We start from the raw sequence: 26,339 nt of genomic DNA on the forward strand, positions 1-26,339 counted from the left end.
AGCGTTCGAGGTAATTTGCCCAAACTTCGAGGCGAGTACGGTCAATTTCCCATGGGTAAAAGAGTTTGACTATAAGTATTGATAAGAGAATGTACCATTGCACATAAATTTGAAATAGGTATTTAAGGACATTTTCATCAAGAAAAAATTAGAGTCAATGCACTAACGTGTAGAAAATTAATGTTACAAAAGTGATGCTATTTAAGTGCTTCTATGAAACCTAAGATATATATTAGCAAAAAGCCCAAGATAAAAATGTTCCACAAGTTCTCATGTCTCCAATTCTTCTAATCACAGTTGATCAGTTTTAGTTATTTTGAGAAGAGCTATACAGCATTATGGCCCTTCCACAGCATGTTTGAGAGGAAAATGCCGGGTATGGCCCAGGGAAATATTCACTTGTGAGAAATCACTGGGGGTAGAGCTGTATATAAGCCGAGCTAGAGCAAAGGTAGGCTGGTGGCTGAGCCGAGCCAAGCTTGTCCAAGCTCAGTTCGACTCGTGTATAACTATAACTAGGGGGCTAGTACAACAAAATTCTCCTCTTTTCTTTATATGTTTATACTTGGTTTATTGTTATCCAACATGAATTCAAATTGTTAGAGAGAAATCAGGGATAAGAGAAAATTTCTTATCCTAACCTCCCTTTGCCATCTTTGGTAATCACTCTTTGATTCTTATTGATTATTAAGAGTAAAACTATCTTGGGTGGAGCGGATTAGGTGTGGCACCAAGTGAGGTGTCACCCAAATTGCTTTAGGGCATGACCCAAAAAATGAAGAAGATTGAAATCTCAGGTGGACCATACAGTAAAAAGTTAAAACTTCCTAATGCCCATCATAATGTTTCAGTAATGTTTATTTGCCATCTAACTTGTTAATAAGGTTTCAACCTGGATGAAGGAAAAAGAAAAAAAAAACAAATATTAGATTGATTCAAAACTCTTTTGTCTCATTAATGGTCAATCACCGTCGTTTCCTATGGTATGGTCCACCTGAGAATTAGTTTAAACACTACAAGAAATAGGGTTTTTAGCGACGAAACTTATTTTCGTCGCTAAAAGTTTACTTTTAACAACGAAATTGTAAATTCGTAGCTAAAAGTCACCTTTAGCGACAAAATTTTTCGTCGCTAAAGCTTGTTTTCAGTTTTTTCAAATTATTTTGAAAAGTTACTTTTAACTACGAAAATTTTCGTAGCCAAAAAACGTGGATGAGAACTTTAGCGACGAAACTTTTTGTTGCTAAAGGTTGTTCACTTTTACCTACAAATATTTTTGTAGCTAAAAAACTTGGATGAGACGTTTATCGACGAAACTTTCGCGATACGAAACTTTCATCGCGAAAGGTTGTAACCAATTTCACAAAATCTTTGAAAGGTTTACTTTTAGCTACGAAAATTTTCGTAGCTAAACAACGTGGATGAGATTTTTGGCAACGAAACTTTTCGTCGCTAAAAGCTTTCAAAAAATTCGAAGGATTTCCATTTAGCTACAAACTTTTCGTAGGAAAAAAAACGTGGATGAGACTTTTAGCGACGAAAAGTTTCGTAGGCTGTAAACAAATTTTCACAAAATTCGAAAGGTTTACTTTTAGCTACGAAAAGTTTCGTAGCTAAATAACGTGGATGAGACTTTTAGTGATGAAAATTTTTGTCGCTAAAAGCTATAATCAATTTTTCAAAAACTTTGAAAGGTTAACTTTTACCTACGAAAATTTTCGTAGCTAAACAACGTTGATGAGACTTTTGGCAACGAAAATTTTCGTCGCTAAAGGCTTTAACCTCTTTTTCAAAAAAATTCGAAAGGTTTACTTTTAGCTACGGACATTTTCGCAGCTAAAAAACGTGGATGAGACTTTTAGCGACGAACTAAAGGCTGTAAACAATTTGTCAAAAAATTCGAAACGTTTACTTTTAGCTATGAAAATTTTCGTAACTAAAAAACGTGGATGAGGCTTTTCGCGACGAAACTTTTCATCACTAAAGGCTGTAAACAATTTTTCAAAACATTCGAAAGGTTTACTTAACGTGGATGAGACTTTTAGCTACGAAAAGTTTCATCGCTAAAGGCTGTAAACAATTTTTTAAAAAATCGAAAGGTTTATTTTTTGGGCCCACCGAGATGTGGTTCACAAATCCTGTCCATCCATTATGTGTATGTCTTATTTACCCTGTCCATACATTTTGCCAACTTATTTTAGCCAATGAGGCCAAAAATAGGGCAGATCCAAATCTCTGGAAAATTATGGAAACTTTTTGGGGCCACAAAAATTATGGATCATGCGGATATATGTGTTTTCCTTTCATCCATGCCTGTGATGTTATCAACAGGTTGGATGAGAAATAAACATTACAGTAGGCCATGGGAAGTTTTTAAATGTTAACGTTCGATCATCATTGTTTTCCTACGGTGTGGTCCACTTGAGATTTTAATCTAACTCATTTTTGAGCTTATGCCCTAACTTTATATAGAAAAATGGATGGACGATGTGGATAAAACACATACATCATCGTAGCCTATAGAGTTTTGACTCGTGGACTGCTGGTGTTGGGGTCACTTGCCAAACCGCGTGCAAATCCTACACCTCCACTCTGTCCATCTATTTGGACAGATCATTTTAGGTTATGATATCAAAAAGGAGGCAGATAGGAGACTTTGGTGGACCACACCACAAGAAATAGGGGTCACAGCTGTAGTCATTTAGGTGGGTCCTATATAGTTTCACAATAATGTCCACCACAAAAATTCATCTATATAGATCATTTCAGGGCATGGGTCAAGGAATGAGGCAGATCAAAATCTCAAGTTGATCCACCACAAAAAAAAAAAAAAAAAAAAAATGTGGGAATTGAACGCTTACTAATAAAAAATTTCAGAGGGCTACAGAAGTCTTAGATCAAGCTGATATTTGATTTTTCTCTTCATCCATGTCTTTTTTTAACTTATTAACAGGTTAGATCTCAAATAAACATCATAGTGGCCCTAGGAAAGTCTCAACGGTGGGTGTCACTATTCCCACTGTTTTCGGTGGTGGGGCCACTTGAGATTTGGATCTGACTTGTTCTTTTCATCATCCCATAAAATGATCTCTCCAAATGAATGGACGGTGTTGATATAATACATACTTCATGGTGGGGCACACAGATCTAACTCCTTTTTTGGATCAACTGTTAAAATAATCCGTTAAAATGAATGGACGGAGTGGATAAATAACATACATCATGGTGGGCCCCATAAAACTTAAAAACTAGGAGACGGATTGGCTACTCCCCCTGACACCAGCCCCGTGGTTGGTAGTTGGTGCTCCCTGGGGCCCACCATGATGTATGTGTTTAATCCATTCCGTTCATCCATTTTTACAGATCATTTTAGTAATTTACAAAAAAAGTATGGTGATATAAATCTTAGGTGGACCACACCACAGGAAAAAAAAATGATTGGAAATCCACTATTAAAATCCTCCTAAGGCCTAATGTATTGTTTAGTTGACATCCAATCTGTTGATTAGGTCATAAATACCCAGATGAAGGGAAAAAATAAATATCAACTTAATCCAAAACTTTTATGGTCCCCAAAACATTTTTAATGGTCAATGTTCATTAAACACTGTTTCTTGTAATGTGGTCCACTTGAGATTGAGATATAACTCATTTTTTCCATAGGAAACCGTGGTAATAATGTTTCCACCATTAAAACCTTTCTATGGCCCACGGTGATGCTTATTTGTCATCCAACCTGTTCGTAATATCACAAAGACAGGGATGAAATGAAAACACAAATATCATATTGCTCTAAAACTTTTGTGGCCCCCATGAAAATTTCAATGGTAGATGTTCAATTCACACTCTTTCCGATAGTGTGGTCCATTTGAGCTTTGGATATGCTTCATTTTTAGCCCACAATGATGTAAGTGTTTTATCCACACTGTCAATCCATTTTCCATATCATTTTAGTGGTTGAGCCCAAAATTAAAGCATATCCAAAGCTCAAGTGGACCATACCATAGGAAACAATGGGAATAATGATTTCCACTATTGAAATCTTCTTATGGCTTACAGTGATTTTTATTTGTCATCCAACTTGTTCAATAGATCACAAATACATGGATGAAGGGAAAACTAAAATATCAACTTGATCCAAAACTTCAGTGGCCTCCCAAAATTTTTCAATGGTAGACGTTCAGTTTATACTATTTCCTATGATGTGGACCACTCCAGATTTTTATAAGCTTCATTTTTGAGCTTATGTAATAAAATTATATGTTAAAATGAATAGATGGAGTGGATAAAATGAATAAATCATGGTGGGTCTCAAAGGATTTACTTAGTACGCTTGGGAACAGATTGGCTATTTCCCAGCACCAGCCAATGGCTGGTGGTCGGTGTTCTGTGGCCCCACCATGATGTATGTGTTTCATCCATGCCGTCCATATATTTTTTCAGATAATTTTACAATATGAGACCAAAAATGAGATATATCCAAATCTCAAGTGGACCACATTACGTGAAACAATGTTGAATGAGCGTCGACCATTAAAAACATTTTGGTAGCCATAAAAGTTTTGGATCAAGCTGATTTTTGTTTTTTCTCTTCATCTGATCCTGTATGACCAAATCAACAGATTGGATGTCAAATAAATAGTACAGTGGGCCTTTGGAGGAATTTAATGGTGGATATCCAATCACTATTGTTCTCATGTGGTGTGGACCACCTGAGATTTATATCCCTCTAATTTTTGGCATAAACCTCTAAAATGATCTTTAAAAATGGATGAACGGAATGGATGAAACACATACATCATGGTTGGGCCCACAAAGCACCGTCCATGGTCCCGCCCAAAATTGGGCGCGCGCTCAAAACAGAGCCGCGCCCAATCTCCCCCCATTCTCTCACTCGCCGACCTCCCTTCTCTCTCTCTCTCTCTCTCTCTCTCTCTATCCTGCCCTCTACCCTCTCTCGCCGCCCTCCCTCTGCCCTCTCTGTCTCTCTCTCAGCCCCTGCAAAACCCATTGTTGTTGCCACCATCATCTCGGGCGTTCAAAACCCTGTACGATGCAACCCACCATCATTCAAAACCCCCATCCTCTACATCCCGATTCAAAACCGTACCTGCCATTACTGAAACACCCTACTCACCAACCCATCATCCAAACCCATTTGAACCCACCTTCTGGTCTGGCGATCAATGCCGCTGGTATTACAGTCCCTTTCGCCATTCGCGCACGCGATTCCCACTTCCCACAACTCTAACCCTTTCCATGCCATTACTCATGCAAGATGTCCACTGCCATTGCTTGCACAAAGTTGTTCCTCATCCCAGATTCGATGATTAACTGCTAGATTTGAGTTTCAAGAGGTGACAACCCTCTCTCTCTCTCTCTATTTGGCGATTTGTATTGTCGAATCTCTAATTGGGAATTTGTATTATCAAATCCTTAATTAGGGATTTACAATTTTCAAAATCTAAATAATGATAGGCTTCTGACTTGTATATGCATGTGGGCTTAGGAAAGCTCTATAAAATTTGTTGTTGAACATTATAGATAGCTGTAACTGAATGTTTTCACTGAAATATACCATATTGAGGCATGCTAACTCAAAATGGAAATGACAGTGTCAACTTCGATTCACCCACAAGTCTTATGTCTCTTACTATTGCCTGAAATCATTGTTTTCTAACTTCATAAATATGCTCTCTATGTTGTTGAACATGTCTATTATTTACTGTTATGAGTTGTGTACACTCAGCCATCCTAGTTGTGCATAACTTGTGATGATCTATGCGTAACTTGCCACAGGTTGGAAGATTCCAGCCATTAAATCCATCCATTTGATCGTTGCTGTATTTTCCTTCCAACATGACCATCCGAAATGTTCAGGTGATGAGTTTTCTCATCTGGTGGGAGCACTTTTTGTTCATGGGCCACCTGAAGTGGGTCCAATGATGCCAACAGTATGAATCGTCATATAAAGGTGGAACACCTGAACTCACGTGAGAGATTGTGCCAGAAAGAACATCTTCTTTCTGCAATTGGCACATGGATTAGCATGTCTGGCCTGGCTGGCCATTGTGCTACATGGTTGAAATTTGAATCAGTTATATTAAGTCTCCTAGAAATCACTTGGTTTCTTTATCTTTTTATAGACATCTATCTCAAGCTTAGCTTTTATGTTTCAAAAACATTTTTCGATCAAAGGATATTGGGTGTTCTGGTAATGTATTCATTCATATATGTAAGTTGCTTCATGAAAAAGTTATTCCTTCTTCTCTCTTAATTCCTGGTCTTGATTGGGGTGTTGGGGAGGTAGGCAGTTTCCTATACTACACTGTTGAGAAATCGGCTTCTCTGATTTGAGGCCTTGGATTTCGCCTATCTACTCATTGATTTGCTGTTTGTGGAAAAAGCTATGGCTATCTTAAAGTGCTTCTGCTTTCTTTTTATTTTAACTATTTTTCATTCACCACCAGGGTTCCCTATTGTCCTCATGTAGCCACATCAAGTTTCTTCATTTGCTTTGTCAGGATTTCGCCCACAGAGGAAAGCTTTAAGTTCCCAATAGTATGTATATGTGGCTTTATTTTTGCTTTTCAAAGTGGATTTGCTAAAAATCTTGCACATCATTTAATTTTATTTTAAGGTCCTATAAACATAGCAAGTGTAAGCACAGTACTCTTGAAGATTAAAGACAAAATCATATAACTATGGAAAGAAAGAAAATGTAGTTGATGGTTAATTTGGAATTTTATAATGATTGAGAGTATCAAGTCTATTATTATATCTCTAATAAATAGTTTACAGAAAATGTTGCTGAAACTTGCTCCAGTAAAAAAGAAAAATAAAAAATGCTGATATTTGTGGATATGCATATCATAATCTGGTTTTCTAATTGTTCAAGAGGGCCCATAATTTAGTTATACTGAAAATTTGTAGTCCACCATACCGTGTGCAAATTCTCCCCTATAGAAGGTTAGGAAGATAAATACACCAATCTTCCACATTCAACTAAAAAACAGGCCCAAATTTAGTGGGGATAGGATCTTCCAATCTGGGAGATTTTTGAGGCATGATGTGCTCAAAAAGCTGGCTGGTTCGGTGTGGAAAAGCTGGCCGGTTCCCATTCTCTGCTCCAATCTAAATGCTAGGCAATTGGTTCTATTGCAATGTTTAATCAATCCCGACTTGTGTGGACTTGTACACAAGCCCTTGTGTCTGTCACTATTCATTAACTAAGAATATCCTACCAAGAGTACGAGGATTTGGGTGGACCGTACACAAGCCTCTTATGTATGTCATTATCATTGACTAAGAGCATCCCACTAGTGGTTTTGGAGTGGAAAAATCTGGGTGGCTTCCATTATCTATTCCAACCTAAATATAAGGCAGATTCTTTCTCAGTGATATATGTGTTCAGTGACTGAAGTCTTCTTTTAATTAGTAACCACTTCATTAGAACTGTGGCAAGATTTTTTGTGTAAGCTAGTCTTGCATCTGGGTCTCCTTATTGTAAAGAAACCAAGGATTTTCAGCTGCTGCTGTTGCTGCCACCCATGGGATTGAAGTTGTAGTGGATTTTAAGTCAGTCGAACATCCGATTGAACCTCTAGACACTGATTAGCTAGTCAGATGTCCATTGCCCGAACCTTCAATTCTAAATGTAAGCACAAACCCAACTACTGATTCTCTATTCTGCTGTAACTATATATGAGAAAGGAGGGTTCCCTGGTATTTTTCTGAACAATGGTCCTGCTTTTGCAGTTTCACAGGTACTTGCTCATGTTTACTTCTTTTTTTTCTTTTTTTTTTGCGATTTTGTCATATTTACATTTTCTTAACAATGAGTTTGTGTTGTATCACGCTTCCTTTTTTCACATTAATAAATGTGGACAGCATGATGTTGGTGATTCTCGAATAAACAGGAACATAATGGACTCATTATCCGACATTGGAGAGTTTGTTAAAGCTACCCAGTTCGGTGGTCAAAGATCAGGTTTGTTGGTCTTCACCTACTTGTTTGTCTACTGTCAAGCGGACATTCTTTATGAGGAGCTAATATTTTTCTGTGAATGCTAAATTCTGTAAATTATTAGTCTCAACTCTCAAGGGTAGACATTCAGCCACCTTATCTTTATGTTCTTTCTGAGGTACAGTTACATGCTCTGAGATCTAAACTATTGCATCCTACTTCATGATTGGATGACGTGTATCAACTTGATTGGTGCCTCCATATTGCCAGGTAGAAGGAATATGGTCGATGCTTGGGAAAGGTATTTTTGGACAAGTGTATGTGGGGCGTCAAATTTTTGCTGCTCTTGGTGGCCTAGATAGGATTACTGGCCCTGTTGCTATAGAGGTTTGAAAAATTCTTAAATTTTTTTTATTGTTTGGTAGAGCTGTGTATTCAATTTTCCTTCTTAATGGACATTGCATTACTCCAATCAAATGATTCTACTAATTTGATCAATAGTCATTAAAATGAATGATCCATGTCAATGGCCTACAAAATTGATGGTCCATGACTAACTGATTTTCACTAACCATCATATGGACTACACATTTGATTTCATGGGCCATTTTATTGATTGTGGAGCTCAAGATCACTTTGCTAGTGGAATTGACTGATTCAGGAATTATGGAATTTACTTTTTTTCCTTATTTGACACCATGCTTTTGGACCTTCTAATTGCCTAATTTGTTAATTGGGTAAAGGGTTGTTGCTCAAATGTCTTAACAACACACTTCATGAATTGGGTGGTATTAAATCTACCGAATTCATGAATTACCTGTTGATGCAAAACTTCTTGCAGGCTTCATTTTTTCTTCTTTCTTTAAAGTGAGCTTTGAATATTGGTCTTTCATATTCATATGCATTGGGCTTCAATCAATGCAGGGGTATTACTCAATGGCTAAACAGCTATTGAACTTTGAGGTTCTCAATCAGGTAACCATCACTTGCTGTCCTCTGTCATCATTGTTATGAATGTTTTTCTTTGAACAAGAGAAAAGTATCATTGGAGATTTTCAATGGTATTTTGGTATGGCTACCATCATCCTGTTTGTTCCTTCTAACTGAAATTATTATATCAGCAATCTCCTGAGAAAACCATTTCTAAATTTGAATTTCTTAAGAAGAAATTTTATATTGAAAGAAGCTTAGATGAGTTTTTTAATTGGAATGAGCAAGGAATAGGAGGAGAGAGATTTTAAGATGAATTAGTCCTCTTTATATATATATAACTCAAGGTTTTCTATTAGCATTTTTCACCAGTGAGGAAATAGCTGAATTTATCGTATGTAACATGCATGCAAGTAATGTGTGCTTGCAAGTGCCCCACACATGCCAACGTGGGACACGTGTGTGAGTCCAGGTGACTCATTAAGCATGTCTAATGAACAGCTCAGATAATGCATCCATGCTGGCACCACAGTCACTTGTAACCATTGCATCTCTTCTTGACTATCTTCTTGCAGGCCATAAACTTAAATGTTATGATTGTCCCATCAAGGAGATTTTCAATGCTTGGTCCATCTATTATGGGTCCAACAGACTGATGGTGGGCCCCACTTGTAGATAGCCTTGGTTGAAACACATGAAGAAAATGAGGTGTACTCTGAACCTTGGTATGATATCTTCTTTTTTGTCTATGTTCATCCATTGAGCACAATGTTGGGATGGAATTTAATGAACTGCATTCAATTGTTTGACTTGTGTTGGAGTAAAATATCACAAAGTAAAATACACGTTGACACAGTTTTTGTATTTTGAAACTTATGATCTAAGGTTTTGTCCTTATGCTAAACCTTATCACATGCTGGAAAGGGTACTCATGCAGCTGTGATATGTGTATGGTATCCTGATATAAAAGAGATAATAAGGCATTGGTGTCTGTCCATATCTGGCAGTTGTTTCTTTTAGTAAAAGACTTGGGGTTCAATTTCAAATATCGAGGTGGCTGAGTCAATGAAAACTCACTGATTTGATAAAGAATGAGTTTGTGTCTTGGTATGGGGCCCAATAAAACGATGCCATGGCAGCTTGTGAGTCAGTTAATGAGCCTTTTGAACATTGCTAGGAACATGTCACATATTATATTTCAATTTCTAATTGTCAAAGGGTTTATTTGAAATATAATATCCAATGTAGTGGGCTTCCCAATAACTATTAGTTTACCTGCTTTTTACTTGAGTCTATGCAGATTGCTTGTTGAGTAGTTGGCAAAAGTAAATCTAGTTCATATGAGTAGCAAGTAGAGTCTGGCATTTTTTTATCAGCTTGTATAATCCTGGATCATGCATGTAATTTCTGCAACGAGCAATCAGGGAAGCCTTCAAACCTTCCTATTTGGCCTTTGCTTGGTTATCCTTTTCCTTGTGTTGCTTTGTTTGATGAAATTCCTAAAACAAATGTGTGTAATTATATTATCCATTGAGCAATAAGCATGTCATGTGTTTGATGAAATTCCTGAAATTTCTTTTCACTTTTGACTAAATATCCCTAAAATTATTTCAAAATTACAATTCAGCGGTTCAATATTTTCAGAACTTATTTTCCAGTTTATCAAATGGCACCTCAGTCATAAAGAGGGATTAAGGACGTGAAATCTGTATGCATAAATTCCATTTCTGCCCACATGCCATTAAAATGTGAAGTTTGGTTAGCCACGGATTCACAACAATGTTGGCTTATACTATTCTTAAGGGATCATAAATACCTTGTCAAAGATCCTTGAAGTTGACTTATTTTTCCTTCTGCTGCTTTCAACTTCTTGTGTTTATCTTCACTTGCACGTTGTGCTTCAGCAAATTTACTCTTGAAATCATCAGCTCTCTGTTTCTAACTGTAACAACCTCTATGAAGGCATAAAGTGATGATCAACATTACAAAGTAAAGATGCCACAAGTCCCATACAACCATGTCAGTAAAATCATTACTTGCTGAAAAAGGCATCTTTGATAAAGAAAACACATAGTAGGATCCAAGGAAAAAGTTTTGAGAACCTGAAATCAACTCAAAATGCATTTTTGGCTATTTTCCATACCATGTACATGTGTTCAGTTTTTCCTTATCACTTGAGAATTACATGAATTTGGAATAACATCCGCTCCTTTTATATGGATGTTCCAGGTCAAGTACTACAGTTTAGTGCCACACAACTAGGCAGTTGCTTGCATTTCTGCTTCTTCGTTCTTCTTCTAAATCATAGATCAGAAGACATACAAAAATTTACATTTGAAATTCAAGATGATTGTTTAAGAGTTGAGAAATAGATGTTATTTCAATGTTTTTTATTTATCAGAGCATGACCTCAATGTGCCTAGGATTTTGTTAATTAACATTCTATTTCTCTTCAAGATGAGTGGAATACCAGTTCTTATGTTTCAGTGTGAGCCCCCACAAGATGTAAAAGCTTATATCCATCGATTTGGCTGCACAGGGAGAGCTGGTAATAGAGTTTGATATCCATCGATCTGGTAAGGACTGGTTGCACATTTACTACGTGAGTTCTCTTATATTAGGCAATAGTGTGAGCCCCCATGAGATGTAAAACCTAAAGAAGCATTTGTTGATGAGTTTTCTTATACTAGGCAATGAAGAGTGCTAGACAGATTTTTAATGCAGTTTCTAGAGCTTAAAATCATATACTTTCTAATTTGAAAACTTGCAGTGATTTGTTCTTAGGTTTGTATTGTACTTTCAAGTGTGTCCAAGGTATCTTATTTTTAAGCTTAACAATGAGTCTTTTGTTTATTTTGTGATGGTACAGAGATCAACTCACTAGAGATGATATCAAGGTATTTGCTGCGGTTTTACGAAAACTGGAGCAGGATTTCCTACTGTGAATAGTTTGTATGAGTGTGTTTCATGCTACCTACGACATTTTTCGTAGGTAAAAGGTTCATTCATAATATTTTAACTACAAATCATTTCGTAGGTAAAAGTTTCATCAACAGTTTTTACCAACGTCAAATTTCGTTGATAAAAGTCTTAACACATTTTGTACCTACGAACCATTCCGTCGGTAAAAGTCTTAACACTGTTTTCACCTACGAAATATTTTGTAGGTAAATGTATTAACACAGTTATTAGCTATGAAAACTTTCGTAGGTAAAATTCTTAACACTGTTTAAAACGTTCACAGGTAAAAGTCTCAACGAAGTTTTTAGCTACCAATACACAGTTTTTACCTACGAAATAGTTCGCAGGTAAAAGTCTTGTCAACCATTTCAACTTCGTAGGTAAAAGTCTTATCACTACCAACGATGACATTTTTCGTTGGTAAAAACCTTTAGCCACGGCTTTTTACCAACGAAATTACCGACAAAATATTTCGTAGGTAAAACTCTTTACCTATGAAATAATATCCTTTACCTACGAAATTTTTCGTAGGAAAAAGTGAAATTTCTTGTAGTGTCATTCGGGGGACATTAAAAAACAAATAGACAACATCGATATATAGCACATGTTGACAGATGTCTTGAATCTGAATATTTTTGGGCCACTCGACCGGTCGAGGGCCTGGCTCGCCAGGTCGAGGGTCCACTCGACCGGTCGAGGCCCGCTCGACTTGAAGTCTAGTAAGCGCTGTTTTTTAGAAATTCAGGCCACTCGACCAGTCAAGGGGCAGGCTCGATCGCTCAAAGGGGTCCTTCGACTAGTCAAGGCACTAGCTCGACTAGTTGAGGGTTATGCAGCCCACGCACAGACTGCTAAAATTTGATGCGGTTTCCAGAATTTTCCAAAGAGGTGCATTAGGGGAGTTTCCTAAACTATAAATAGGGGTCCCTAGGTCTATTTTAGGCCATGCTAAGGGTTTTCAAAGGGGTTCCAAGGGTTCCTAAAAGGGTTTTAGGGTTTCTAAAAGGATAACAAGGGCGAGAGCGAGGTTGTTCGAATCGGGTAAGTCCTCTCTCTTTGTAATTTCTATTTTCATAGTGGAATTCTGTCGATTTATGCCGTGGTTTTTTCTCGCAAGGGTTTTCCAAGTTAAATCTTTATGTTCTCTTGTGATTGCTTGGTGTTATTGGATTGTTATCCTAGATCTAGATCTGTGCCAATCTGCAGCACAAATCCCCAACAAGTGGTATCCGAGCAATTGTTGGGGGCATAGATCAAAATCCAAGGGTAAGGGTAAAGGAAAGGTAAAGTGTTGGAATTGTGAGATGGAAGACATGTGAAGAAGGATTGTACAAATCCTAAATATAAGAGAGAAGATTCTGAGGTTCGTACAAGGAGGCCAATGCTGCCACGTCAGATGGATCAAGTGGATGTGATGGTGATATTTTATCTGTGTCTATGATCAGATGGCCATACGATGATCATAAGAATGAGTGGATTCAAGACACGGGGGCATCTTTTCACATGACTCCTCATCGGAGTTGATTCACTAGTTACAGGGAGTGTGATGGTGGACAGGTATTTATGGGCAATGACATTGCCTGTAATGTTGTGGCTGTTGGTTCGGTGCGCATCAAGATGGTTGATGAGGTGGAGCGTACCCTGATTGATGTTAGGCACGTTCTTAATTTAAATAAAAATATGATTTCTCTTAGTGTACTTGAGGTAATGGCCTGCAAGTTCATAGGTATTGATGGTGGTCTTAAGGTATTTAAGGGGGTACGGGTAATCATGAAAGTGCAACGACTCAGTAACATGTACAGGTTAATCGGGAGCACTTCAAAAGGTGGAGCTGTAGTGGCTGTAGCGGATTCCACCTCTGCACATGTGTGGCATGCTGGGCATGGCCACATGAGCGGGCAGGGCATGAAGGCTGAGACACGTGGATAAAGATATAAAGTAGGTGGAGCAGCCACCTATGAGAAGAATCACATAACATAATTGCAGGATATCGGCGAGGTACATGGACGACTCCAATATCACAGGGGATTTATCTTCTATTTAAACAGCTCTACGTGAGCCATGTGCCGAGAAGTGGAAGGTGACTATGGGAGATGTGATGGACTCGTTGTAACAGATCGACACATGGGAGCTAGTGGAGCTTCCAGTGGGTCGAGAAGTGGTTAGATGCAGGTGAATCTTCAAGAGGATACAACATAGATACATAATGAGGTTGGTGGCAAAGGTTAATGCTCAGAGAGAAGGAATGAGCTTCTCAGAGATATTCGCGTTGATGGTATAATGAGTTTCTATTAGATCCATGATTGGCACTGGTTGGCCAATGTAATCTTGAGCTTGGAGGATGGATGTGTAGTCTGCACTTCCGTAAGGAAAATTGGAAGAGCAGATTTGCATGAAGCAACCAGAGCGGTTCGAAATTTAAAGGGGCTGAGAAAAAGACTTTACAGGAGGTCGTGGTATGACTTGTCACCGAGGCAAGTGGTTTGATTCCTTCATGATGAGTCAAAAATTGTATGTTGATGACATGTAGATCACCAATTATGACATGTTTATAATAAATGTACTCAAGACTTGGTTAAGTGGGACATTCAGGATGAAGGATCGGGTGGCTGGAAAAATGGTTCTCAGCATTGAAACTAGAAGAGGAGTAGGCTTTGGTTATCTCAAGCAGAATACCTTAGGTAGGTATTTATCAAGTTGTGATGGACCATGCAAAGCCAGAGAGGGTTCCCTGCGCGTCTCTCCTCAAGTTTTCCTTAGACATGTCTCAAAACAGATAAGGAAACGCAGGATATATCTCATGAGCCTTATTCGAATGCAGTTAGCAGTGCATGCCAGTATTAGACCGATTATTTCATAGGCTATCAACGTTGTGGGCAAGTACCCCAGCAAGCAATATTGGGAAGCGGTGAGATGGTAAGAAGACTACGTCTTTCCTTTTGAGAAGATAGGAGCAAAGGTGGTTACGCACGTGGATTCTGATCCAGAAGACATGCTCACCTATAACGCTCCTGCAGAGAAGTTCAAGTTCTATGTAACTTCTCTGGGCTTGGCGATGACAGAAAAGAAGGACGGAGTGTGCATGAGAAGCTATGATGTGATGTAGAGATAAGAGAAGAGGTCAAGAAGTTATACGATTGAAGATTAAAGACATAGTGGAGATTGTTGACAAATGTCTTAAATCTGGATATTTTTGGACTACTCGACCGGTTGAGGGCCTAGCTCGATGGGTCGAGGGTCCACTCGACCAGTCGAGGCCCTCTCGACTTAAAGTCCAGCAAGCGTTGTTTTTTGGAGATCCGGGCCGCTCGACCAGTGGAGGGTTAGGCCCGACCGGTCGAAGGGGTCCTTCGACCAGTAGAGGTCCTGACTCGACTAGTTGAGAGTTACGCAACCCACGCGCGGACTACATAAATTTGATGCGGTTTTCGAAATTTTCCAAAGAGGTGCTTTAGAGGAGTTTCCTAAACTATAAATAGGGGTCCATATGGCTATTCTAAGGCATGCTAAAGCTTTCTAAAAGGATTTCAAGAGTTCCTAAAAGGGTTTTATGTTTTCTAAAGGGTGTAGCAAGGGTGAAATTCGAGGTTGTTTGAATCGGGTAAGTCTTCTCTCTTTGTAATTTCGATTTTCATAGTGGAATTTTATCGCTTTGTGCTGTAGTTTTTTCCCACAAGGGTTTTCCATGTTAAATCTTTGTATTCTCTTGTGATTGCTTGGTGCCATATTACTATCCTAGATCTAGATTTGTGTGATTCTGCAACACAAATCCCCTACAACACATACATCAAGGTGGGCCGCATCGTCTTGGGTGAAGATCCGCTCCCCAAAAGGGAGGGTGAGCCATAATTTTTTCCTATTTATTCTGATACGATGTTTAAGGCTGTCCATCATATCTGGCGGGCCATCCAAGCATATATCATAGGGCTGAATTAGTTCCTTTCTAGCTCCGTAGCATCTTTGACATATCGCTAGAACGAGAGGGTCTATCTTCGACTTTGCAAAGGCCCACAGGATTAGATCTAGTTGGATCCTGCATTTTTCCTGATCACATCCGTCAAGACACAACAACAGAAACAAAGAAATCGTTCAACGCTAATTTCACGTGCACCACACCAACAACAGCTCCAGCGTGCAATACACGTGTGAATGATACGTTTATGATCTTGAAAATGAATCTTTCTTTCTCATTCAGACCTGGCAAAAAGAAATCGTCAACATGATCAGCAACAACAGCCTCCCTCTCTGTCAACGTGCAACTCGTGTCAACCATTAGAAGTGTGCTTCGTGTATATAAGAGCCTGTTTATTTTCTAATTTACAACGTAAATACATTGTAAATGGGCATTTATTATTTACATTCGTATTTACAGTGGAACTACAGCCATTTGATGGTTGCTTGATGTTGGATAGGAAGCTTCTACACTGAGAAAAGAGACTTTTTATCACTAAAATCTGTGGGGCCCACTCTAATGCATTTGTCTAATCTGCACCGTCTATCCAATTTTCTCACTCATATTAGGGCATAAGCTCAAAAATAGGAAAATTCAAAGCTGAAATGGACCACACCATAGGGAACAAGAGGAATTGAGCACTTTACTTTCAATTCTTCTTTGGATGACCGGTGCGCATCCCTGCGGGCCTTGATCTTATCTTAACTTTCAACACTAGCTAGGCGCATAATTTTCCATGTTTCCTCGAATGTGGTTCACTTGAGTTTTGGATTTTTTATTTTTATTTATTTTTTTTATTATTAAAAAAAATAAAAATAAATAAATTTCAGGCTCATGATCTAAAATGAACGAGCAAAATTAATTGATGGCATGGATCAAACACATACATAATGGTGAGCACCTTAAATTTCACAACCACAAATTGAATCCTATTGCAACTCATTCATGCTGCGTATTTTCAAGGCAAAATTAAGATATAAATACTTCTTCCAAGCAAGTGTGTGATGAGTAATGATAGTTCATTTACACTATATTTAGCGTGTAAATTGAAAACAAATAAACTTTAAATGTAAGTGGAATTAAACACGCAATTTCTTGGTTGAGTAGTAAAGACTAAAATACAAAGCCCTGTCATCAGAATGGTAGGTGAGGCTCATGGTTGAGTAATCCAAACCGCTAATTTGCTGCATAAGCCATGGATTGGACCTTGTCCCAAAAATATCTTCCCTAGGACAATCATGATATTTACCATCTACATTGACATGTGATGAGATATGACGTAGGGAAGGATGTGTTGAGGTCGAGCATTGTCTTCCTCAAGGGATAATTGTTCCGAATCCAGATAAGTAACTTCTCCGTACTCCTCACAAAGATACCTCGAATCAAAGAAGAAAATGAGAAAAATTAAAAATAATTTTTAGAAATATTCAAAATAGTTTTATTGATGATAAAAATCAATATCACAACTCTTTAAATAAGGCTACAAACTGTAGGGAGAAGTTTGGGAATTATACTATAACTAAAACTTCCAAAAATCATGACTTACTATAAATAGTAAACTTACTACTTATGGACGGTGGTGATTTCCACTAGACCTCATGGCTTTGGACCAAAAATAGCGTCTTATTTGGCTCAACCATGCTACTCCTGAAGCCTAAGGGATGAAGAGAAATAACAAAACTAAAACTTACTATAAATAGTAAAAACAAAATTAAAACATGAATTCAACCTTCAATCTAATCGTATTTCGTAAATTCAGTGTGGGCAACCCAGCGTAGAGGGGTTGGGTGGCTAAAGTAGCTCTTCCTACCCCAAAATTATATATGTACATCCGATAGTTCATTCCGACTTGCAATATATGTCCGTTTTAAGTTCCGACGAATCGGATCACTTTTGTTGTCGACTGAGTCTTTTCTGATCCATCTTGGCCATGAAAGTGTTTGCGACCTGCTCTACATCAAGATAGGTGGCTAGGATTTTTGAAGTAGGACACGACAAATTAACTAAAACCATCCACGGCGGGAACCTGCGCACTTTCTTGAGTTACGTATCATGTGATTCTTTCTTGTGTTGAGGTGAAAGCTCATGGCCTTTTCTAAGTTGCAGTGGTTCATTCATTCAACTCACCAAACTGTGGATCTACCGCTGATGGTGCGTGTACAAAACCACCCTTATCAAACCATCTTAGCCATTTGATGCAGCTGGCTGAATGTGGTCCACTGAGCTTTAATAATCCATTTGATAGCTATCAATCGGGTGGTTAGTATCCTTCCATCAATATGAATTTCAGGGTGCACTTCATTCAGAGTGGTCCTGTGATTTGGCCGGTCCGAGTTTTTGCGTAGACATGCCACGTTTACAGTTGATGTGACACCACAACTTTCAAAATGAAGAGCCATGAAACCTGGCATTATAAACAAGTATAGAAGAAAACCCCCACTGGAAAATCTCCTTCCTGAATCCAATCTCTCATCTTCTTTGAGCTCCATTATCCTCTAAAGGAGACATGGACTCCCAACCTACCTTTGATCAGCATCGGTGGGTGACACGGATCAGGGAAACACTTGCCCAAGAATACGACCCCAACAACTGCGATGATGATGCTGAAACACCCGTCTCAATTTTCAGCGTTTCTAAGTCTCTAATGGTCACCAAACCAGAAGCTTACATCCCCCAACAAGTGGCTATTGGCCCATGCCATCAATGGCGATCTGAACTCTACGAAATGGAACGGTACAAGTTCACTGCAGCTCGAATGTTTCAGGAGCATCTCCAAGGCATCACCTTCGAGGGCGTCATCGGTCAGTTTGCAAAGCTCGATTTCAAGATCCGTGCATGCTATGATCGGTACTTTGATCTAAGTACCGAAACCATAGCTTGGATGATGGCCATTGATGGTTCATTCTTATTGGAGTTTCTCCAAATCTACGGTGGTGATCAAATGGCTGATGATCTCTCTAGGGTCTCTTCAAGGATGTCCCAAGTGATCGATTACACCGGAAAGAGCACGACCCATAATGCCATCCTTAGGGATATTATTATGTTAGAGAACCAAATCCCACTTTTTATACTCAAACAGCTCCTGGGATATTGCAAACGTGAAAACCCTTGTGAAGCATTAGCCATGATGTTAATGGGTCTCTGTGCATCTCTCTCCCCTTTCGAAAGGGTGGATGAGTTTCCACTTGGGCAAAATGAAATCCTACAAATGGGTCATTTGCTCGAACTTCTTTATCATGTATGTGTGCCAAGAATAGAAGAAATCCATGGTCAAGATGAAACGGTGGGGAAAGAAAATCCGGATTCTTTGGGGCGAGTCAGGTACTGGATGCTTGTATGTTCCCCTCTCTTGCGACATCTTCGACGGCTCTTAACATCGAGAATGTTGAAATCTATTCTAAAATTTCCATTCAAAATCATCCGTAAGATTCGCATGCCTTCTTCTTCAAGAAACATCCTGAATGAAGTTGCAACCTTTGAGAAGAAACTAGCCACCCAGCAAGATATCGAGAGCTCTCCAAATACAACGGTACATCCGTTGATGGAGGAGATCATGATCCCAAGTGTGGCCCAACTCTCGGATGCCGGCGTTCGATTTTGTGCCACTAAAGGCGACATAAGTTCTATAAAGTTTGATAACATTTCACGCACCATTCACCTCCCACGCATCACATTCGATGAGAATACGGAGGTTGTTTTGAGGAATTTAGTAGCGTTTGAAGCTACATCGGCATCTCGGGCCCAAATTTTTACACGTTACACTGAACTAATGAATGGTATTATCGATACCGAAGAGGATGTGAAATTACTAAGAGAAGACGGGATTGTAATCAACCGTTTGAAGAGTGACAAAGAGGTTGCCGATCGGTGGAATGGGATGACGCGATCATTGTTTCTAACAAAGGTGGCCCACTTGGATAAGGTGATCGAAGAGGTGAACAAGTATTATTCGACCAGGTGGAGGGTTATATTTGGGAAGCTGTTGAAGAAGTACGTGTATCGATCATGGCCGTTTCTGACACTAGTCGCAGCAAACCTTTTCCTGGTGTTGACGGCTTTGCAGACGTTTTGCTCCGTCTACGAGTGTGGGGGCATCCAGGTGAAGAATATCGGTGGGGTGATGAACTCAACTCTCGTTTGATTCTGTACGACTCTCTCTCTCTCTCTCTCTCTCTCTCTCTCTCTCTCTCTCTCTCTCTCTCTCTCTCTCTCTCTCTCTCTCTCCGGGTGAATGTGTGTTTTCAGCTGTAAGAACGAAAAGCCTAGTCACAAGAGTATGATTCTCAGTCCAAATCTGGCACACGTCCAATGTATCTGTGTGAAATCTGGCCAGTTCATCAGGCTCCCTACATGTGGCCCGAAAATGAGGCAATTATGAACATCAGGTGGGGCTCCAGAAAAAAATGGACAGTTGGAAAAATAACGCCTCCTGTTCTACTCTAGAAATTCACGTGACCCACATGGTGGCTTCACCAACCTAATTATCTGTGTAAATACCATCCACCCCTTCTGATAAACAGCCCAAATCTTGTTTACACGTACCACCATTGCCATGCAGATTTGGAATAGAGAGTTTGCACCCATGGACCTGATGTACGGAATATGACTCCCACACATTGTGTACTCAAACCGACTTCCCCTGTCTGCAATAAATTAAAGAAGGGGCAGCCTATGGTATAGCTTAACAACTTACACATGACCCAAACGAACAAGCGGAGCCCTACCGGAATTTTTATTTTATTTTATTTTCTAATGGACCCCAACCCGCTTTGTCTAACAAAATGAACCCCTGATCTGATCCGAGAAATTGGGCGTGAGTCAAAATATAGAGTTTCTCGGACTCTCACTACGATGGCGGACCAAGCCGTCTGCCGGGGCATTCCCTTCCCTCAGCATATAGTGAAAGGAGAATTGCCCTCTTTGTTTCAGGTCTCCAATCCTCTTTAACCAATGTCTCCAGTTCCAAGATGGATGAGACTTTCCGCTAAGGTGATCTACCACGAACTTTGAGTCTGACTCCACCTCCACCCTGTTTAGCCCTTGAAGTAGGCAAATATTAAGCCTGTTCCAAACCGCACGCAGGTCAGCTCTGTTGCTGGTTCCCTTCCCATACCCCACCAAGAATGTAGAAATGAGGTTTTCCTCGGGTCCTTTATAGATCCCTCCCCCTCCTGAGAGACCTGGATTCCCACGTGCCAAACCATCTAAGTTTAGCTTTGTCCAGCCTAATGAGAGCTTGTACCACCTCACTACCTCGAGCTGCATTCTTTGTGGTGACGGGTTTGTTGACCCCACCATCCTTAGCGGTAGGCCCCCGCCTATGATACTACTGCTGGCCAACTGCTCATCGTTAGCGAGAGCATTTAGCCACCACTTAACCCAAGAAGCAGAGACAACAGTGGATCTCGTCTTCCCGTCAATCTTGATAGAATTTCTGGCCTACCAGATTTTCGAGAGGATTAAGCTTGGGACAAGCCTGCTCTGGGAGGAGTTGCTGCCTCCTGGGGAAGCTACAAGTCACCATTGTTTCATCCTAGCTTCCACTGTATGGGCCTGCATAGGAGGGTTAGCTCCAAAATGGCTCCAAATTTTTACCACCAACTCTCCATGGAGGAAAAGATGATCCAACGATTCCACCGTCGGCCTCTGGGTATGGTCCTCCTCGCAGCAGACGCACCTTGAGGCCAACCTGATCCCTTTGGCTTAGACTCTTTCCTCCACCATAACAACTCCTTGCAGCAAGCTCCACACAAAAATAGTGATCTTAGGTGGAAGCTTTCCTTCGCCTAGCTCCTTCGCTGGCTACTTGTTCTGCATAGGCCCCAGGCTGATTTTACCGTGAACTAACCAGAGAGGTCAAGGGGCCCGGAGCATTCGTCCTTTCCCTCCGAGATCAACCGATTTAAATGTACTTTATAAGTTCATAGACTCAAATACTCATTAAGATATTTCTCATTCAACTATTTTAACCATTCACCCTATACTAAGCATTTACATACATCAACCAATTAAAGAATTCAAAATTATTCATCTCATATGTAGTGTATCTTCATAAAGTAAAAATTATTGTAATGCAACCTACCCATTTGGAGCTTCATTAAATTGTTGCCAACTCAAAATAGAATAAGACATTCACAATTTAATCAGTTTTGAAATAACAAAGTAAGACTAGAAGAAATAATGTTACTTTCATTCGATAAGTTACTGATTCAACACATTTAACTCCTCTTCTTCAAGATAGGGCCACTGCCCTTGAGGATTATCCATTGGTTCAGCCTCCTTCCCTGGAATTTGCGTAATTGTTTCATATTTAACATGATCTATATGATTTTTTCCATTAAAATACGTCAGCTGGCCAGGCTTAGTGAGTGACCCATCATGGTTCCTGCATATCATAATTAAAATAGGAATGCATGAATGTTATGCAGTGTGTGAATGCATGAATGCATCAAGTGAGTTGATCAATCCACTTGCTTGAGTTGGATTCCATCAACCCTCGTGTCCCTTTCTGAGGTTAGGTTCTACTATCTTGGTAAGCTTCCACACACCATAGGCATTAAGGGATGAACCCCTAAGTCACCCGGTACTTTAACTAGCTACAGTTCTTTCAAGGAGTGCTCCAAGGAAATCAGCATAGAAACTTTATGCATGACATGGATGCATGAGAATGACCAATGCATCATACTTAAAAGTAATCACATATATTACCATGGTTCAACAATATCATTTCAACTTAGACAAATTCAAGAAAGCAATTCATATAAAAGAATACAGTAAATAAAGCAATCACACAACTATTTTAATCACAATGGAGAGGAAACATGTTAGGATCACTCACTTGAAATTTGGTGAAGTGGATTCCGAAATATTACTCTAAGGGCCTATTTGATTTTCCATGGTACATGTAAATCATGGTAAATAAGTAATTATTACTTTTTCACCTTGTTGAAAATATAGGAGTAATTCTACCTCAAAAATCGAAATAAAAGTGTTGACTTAAATGTGTGGACCCTACTGGAATGTATATGATATATCTGCACCGTCCATCTATTTTATTAGAACATTTTGGAGCATGAACCAAAAAATAAGGCAGATCCAACACTCAAATGGCCCACACGAAAGGAAACAGTGGCCTTAATTCGTCCACCATTGAAAGTTATTTTCTTCACTAGGCCCACATTAAGGTTTTTTTTCATCATCTAAGTCGTTCATAAGGTCACACAGACATGGATAAGGGGAAAACATAAATATCAGCTTCATCGAAAACTTTTAAAGGCCCTGAGAAGCTTTTAATGGTAAGTGTTCAATTCCCATTGTTTCCTGTGGTGTGGTCCACTTGAGCTTTGGATTAGCCTCATTTTTTTTCTCATGCCATAAATTCGGCTGGCATAACAAATGAGCGGCGTGGATAAGTAAAATACATCACGATGGGCCCCACATTGATGTTGTAAATTTCTCGATATTAGTGTTAAAAAGGTAAGTTGTCACATCAGCACTGGGAAAGAGGTGGTAATTACCTAGGTAAATAATTATTACCCATTTACATGGTAATTACACTTGAGCTGCAAAATCAAACAGGCCCTAAGATCATTCAGTTTGCAATCACCTAAATAATTGTAATTCAAATTATATTTCTATTAGTGTTTTCCTATGAAATTAGCCCACCTATGGTTAATCATTTTCCTTAAATCTAAAATTCATATAAAAATCAAATCATTGATCTTAGTTTATCCTCAAAATTTTTGAGCGATCTCTTTTCAATGTGGGGCCCATTCAATTAACCATGGTGTTCTAATGATACCAGTATTCCAAGAAAATGAAATGTTGTTACTAATTTATATCACATAAATAAAATATTGAAGTTTGAATTGAATAGAACATTCCAGCATATTGTCGATCGATTTAAGTCAATTGACATTGCCCCTCAATTGATTGAGGTTCAATCAAAGTGAACTTCGATCGATCGAAATTTATTTGAATTTCCAACACAACTCTTTGGACACCTTTTGTCCCCTTCGATCGATCGAAACTGCTTGTTCGACCTATTAAACCATACCTTTGATCGATCAAACTGCCATGTTAATCGGTTGATCTCGGTTTGAATTTCATATTTTGGTCAATGGAAATTTCAGGTTGCTTTCGATCGATTGAAGCAATCAGTCAAGCGATTAATCCGACACCGTTGGACATAGTTTAGGTGATCTAAATCTCACAACTTTTGGGGTTTTCTTATTTCTCTTGTTTTAAATGATTCATTGATCATATGGGACAAATCTGAACCATCCATTGACTGTTAAAGTCCCTCATCAGGAATGGGTCAATAGATCATTTAGATCCAGACCATCCATAGTCTCAACTTTTATGTCAAATCATGTTACGTATGACTCATTCTAGATATATATATATATATATATATATATATGGTCTATAGAAATCGATCATTTGACCTTACCAACAATGAAGAGTTGCAACGACGATAGTTGATCCCTAGACCTCTCACTCAACCAATAGTGTCTCTACCAAACCGTATATTAATTTATTTTTGTTTTGAATTTAAAACTTATTATTTTAACTATTGATTACAATTCTGAAGTGTACTAAAAATTCAGGGTTGTTACAATAATGACATGTATTTAGAAAGTATATGTACACGGTTGATGTTGGATAATGCTCAACCTTGTGTTTTTGTGCAGTCTTATGTTATATGACAAATTAATTAATATTCACGTTTTTTTTAAAATTTAATTTTTATAATTCATACTTGGTTCTATGAAATGATATATCCACCTTATATAAGTATACCATGGGTTGTTCTGTAATGTTTACTATGTCTCAGCACTGATTACTTCAATGAGAAAGTTTAAGTGGCGAAGGAAGAGTGTGTGCCTTAAAGAGAAAATATCACTATCTTGTTACCAAGAATAATCTTTGAATCCATAAGAAGAGAGAAAATCAAGGCTCTTCTAGCTTTTTTATTCACATTGTTAAAAAGGAAAAGATGAGAAAGTTAGAGAAAATAAAATGCTGAATTTTCTTCTTGCTTATTTGTTAAATATGAAGCCTGAAGTTTGAATCTAAAATCTGAATCTAAAGTCAGAATCTAAAGGCAGAAAACTAGTAATGAATCTAGAACAACTTGTTTGTTAACTAACATCCAACATCTAAGTTGAATTGCTCCAGGTACAAGCAGGGCTGTTACAAGGTATGAGGGTTTCTCTATGCCCCAGAGCTCTGAGGCGAAAACCCCCATCTTTGGGCCCATCGTACCCCACTGGAAGAGCTAGAGGCAGATCATCTCTCCATTCCAGACAATTCCTATCGTTCGAGTAATCCAAAGTAGCAGCCTCTATCCTTATAAGATCTTCGGATTTTCCTCTCACTTAAAGCTATCATGGTAAGAAAAACCAGGATCATACCCTATTTCTGGGCAATCTTCCCTTTGACTGCTCAACCTAAGACCTAAAAGTAATCTTCGAAAGGTATGGCAAGGTGAAAGAATATGTCTTCATCCCCTTCTTCCCTGGCACCTTCAAAAAGGCCCCACAAAAATCCTCTCGCCTACACCCAAATTAACTTATGGTCCAAAGCCTCCTTCATCCAAGCTCTTAAAAGACCCCCTCTCCACAGACCCCACCACCCTACATCAACAGAATCCTTCTCTGTTATAGCCGATGAAGTGGTTGTAGCCTCATGACATAGACCCCCTTTGGCCTTGGTGGGTTTTACCCAGAATGCTCAGACCCCCATCCTGCAACTGATTAGAGCCATAAGAAATTTAAGTTCCTTGCCTCAATAGTTAATATTACCATATTATCAACTAATAACTTCTTGATTACTTTCAAATCCAGAATTGAGCTCGAAGACTTCTACTTTGATCAAGCCCTCCAAACAGCAATATTGGGTCTAACCAAGGTGGAACCTTGGCGCCCAAGCTCAGTGATGGGTTATGAAGGTACATGGATTAGACTGTATAGCATCCCTACTCATGCTCGACTTGAATCGACGATTATAGATCTTAGGCAACATTTTGGCAATGTGGTAGACATTGATCCTTCCACAAGGTATGACATTTTTTAAGGTTTTTACTATATTGAAAATCATGTTCAGACCGAGCAGAGATTTATTTCAAGTCCTAAATCTTATTGTGAATGATCATTCTTTCCCTATCTTCGCCTCCATTGAGGAACTTGCTTTGGGGTTGCGTGACTAAATGGACCTGGCATGCCATTCTCCCCCCAAAAATCTCGATGCTCATGTGGAAAATTCTCGACAATGCAATCTTGGTTGATTCCAACATCAAGTCTTAGGGAGTTTCCCTCGCCTCCTCCTACGTCTGCTGTGAGCCAGACTCGAGCTACCATGAGGAGAGCCTCGACCACCTTTTCACCAAAGGTCAGCTCGTCAACAAGGTCTAGCGACATTTCTTGTCCCTCTTCTCCATTTCTTTCCTAGAGGGCCAAAGTGCGTCAGGATGTGCAGCCTAATGGTGGTCTGCAACTAACCTTAGCTTAGCCATAGGGACCCTAAAAG

At 39.1% G+C, this 26,339-nt stretch overlaps 1 protein-coding gene and 1 long non-coding RNA gene across 3 annotated transcripts; both read left to right on the top strand.

Annotated features, from left to right (window-relative positions):
• The first annotated feature begins 8,460 nt into the window (after positions 1 to 8,460).
• On the top strand, positions 8,461 to 11,743 carry LOC131257495 (uncharacterized). Of its 2 annotated transcripts, XR_009177457.1 has the most exons (3): positions 8,461 to 8,941; positions 9,472 to 9,621; positions 11,384 to 11,743. It is a non-coding gene; the product is annotated as an uncharacterized LOC131257495 (long non-coding RNA). The 2 variants fall into 2 exon arrangements; XR_009177456.1 differs by having other exon boundaries at positions 8,461 to 9,621.
• Positions 11,744 to 18,238: 6,495 nt separating this feature from the next.
• Positions 18,239 to 19,954, top strand: LOC131216873 (putative UPF0481 protein At3g02645). Its single transcript, XM_058211469.1, has one exon. It carries the CDS (start codon positions 18,316 to 18,318, stop codon positions 19,948 to 19,950), a length of 1,635 nt encoding a protein of 544 aa, XP_058067452.1. The 5' UTR covers positions 18,239 to 18,315; the 3' UTR covers positions 19,951 to 19,954.
• Positions 19,955 to 26,339: the final 6,385 nt, after the last annotated feature.

This window comes from Magnolia sinica, chromosome 10 (assembly GCF_029962835.1).
Source record: "Magnolia sinica isolate HGM2019 chromosome 10, MsV1, whole genome shotgun sequence".
Taxonomy (NCBI): domain Eukaryota; kingdom Viridiplantae; phylum Streptophyta; class Magnoliopsida; order Magnoliales; family Magnoliaceae; genus Magnolia; species Magnolia sinica.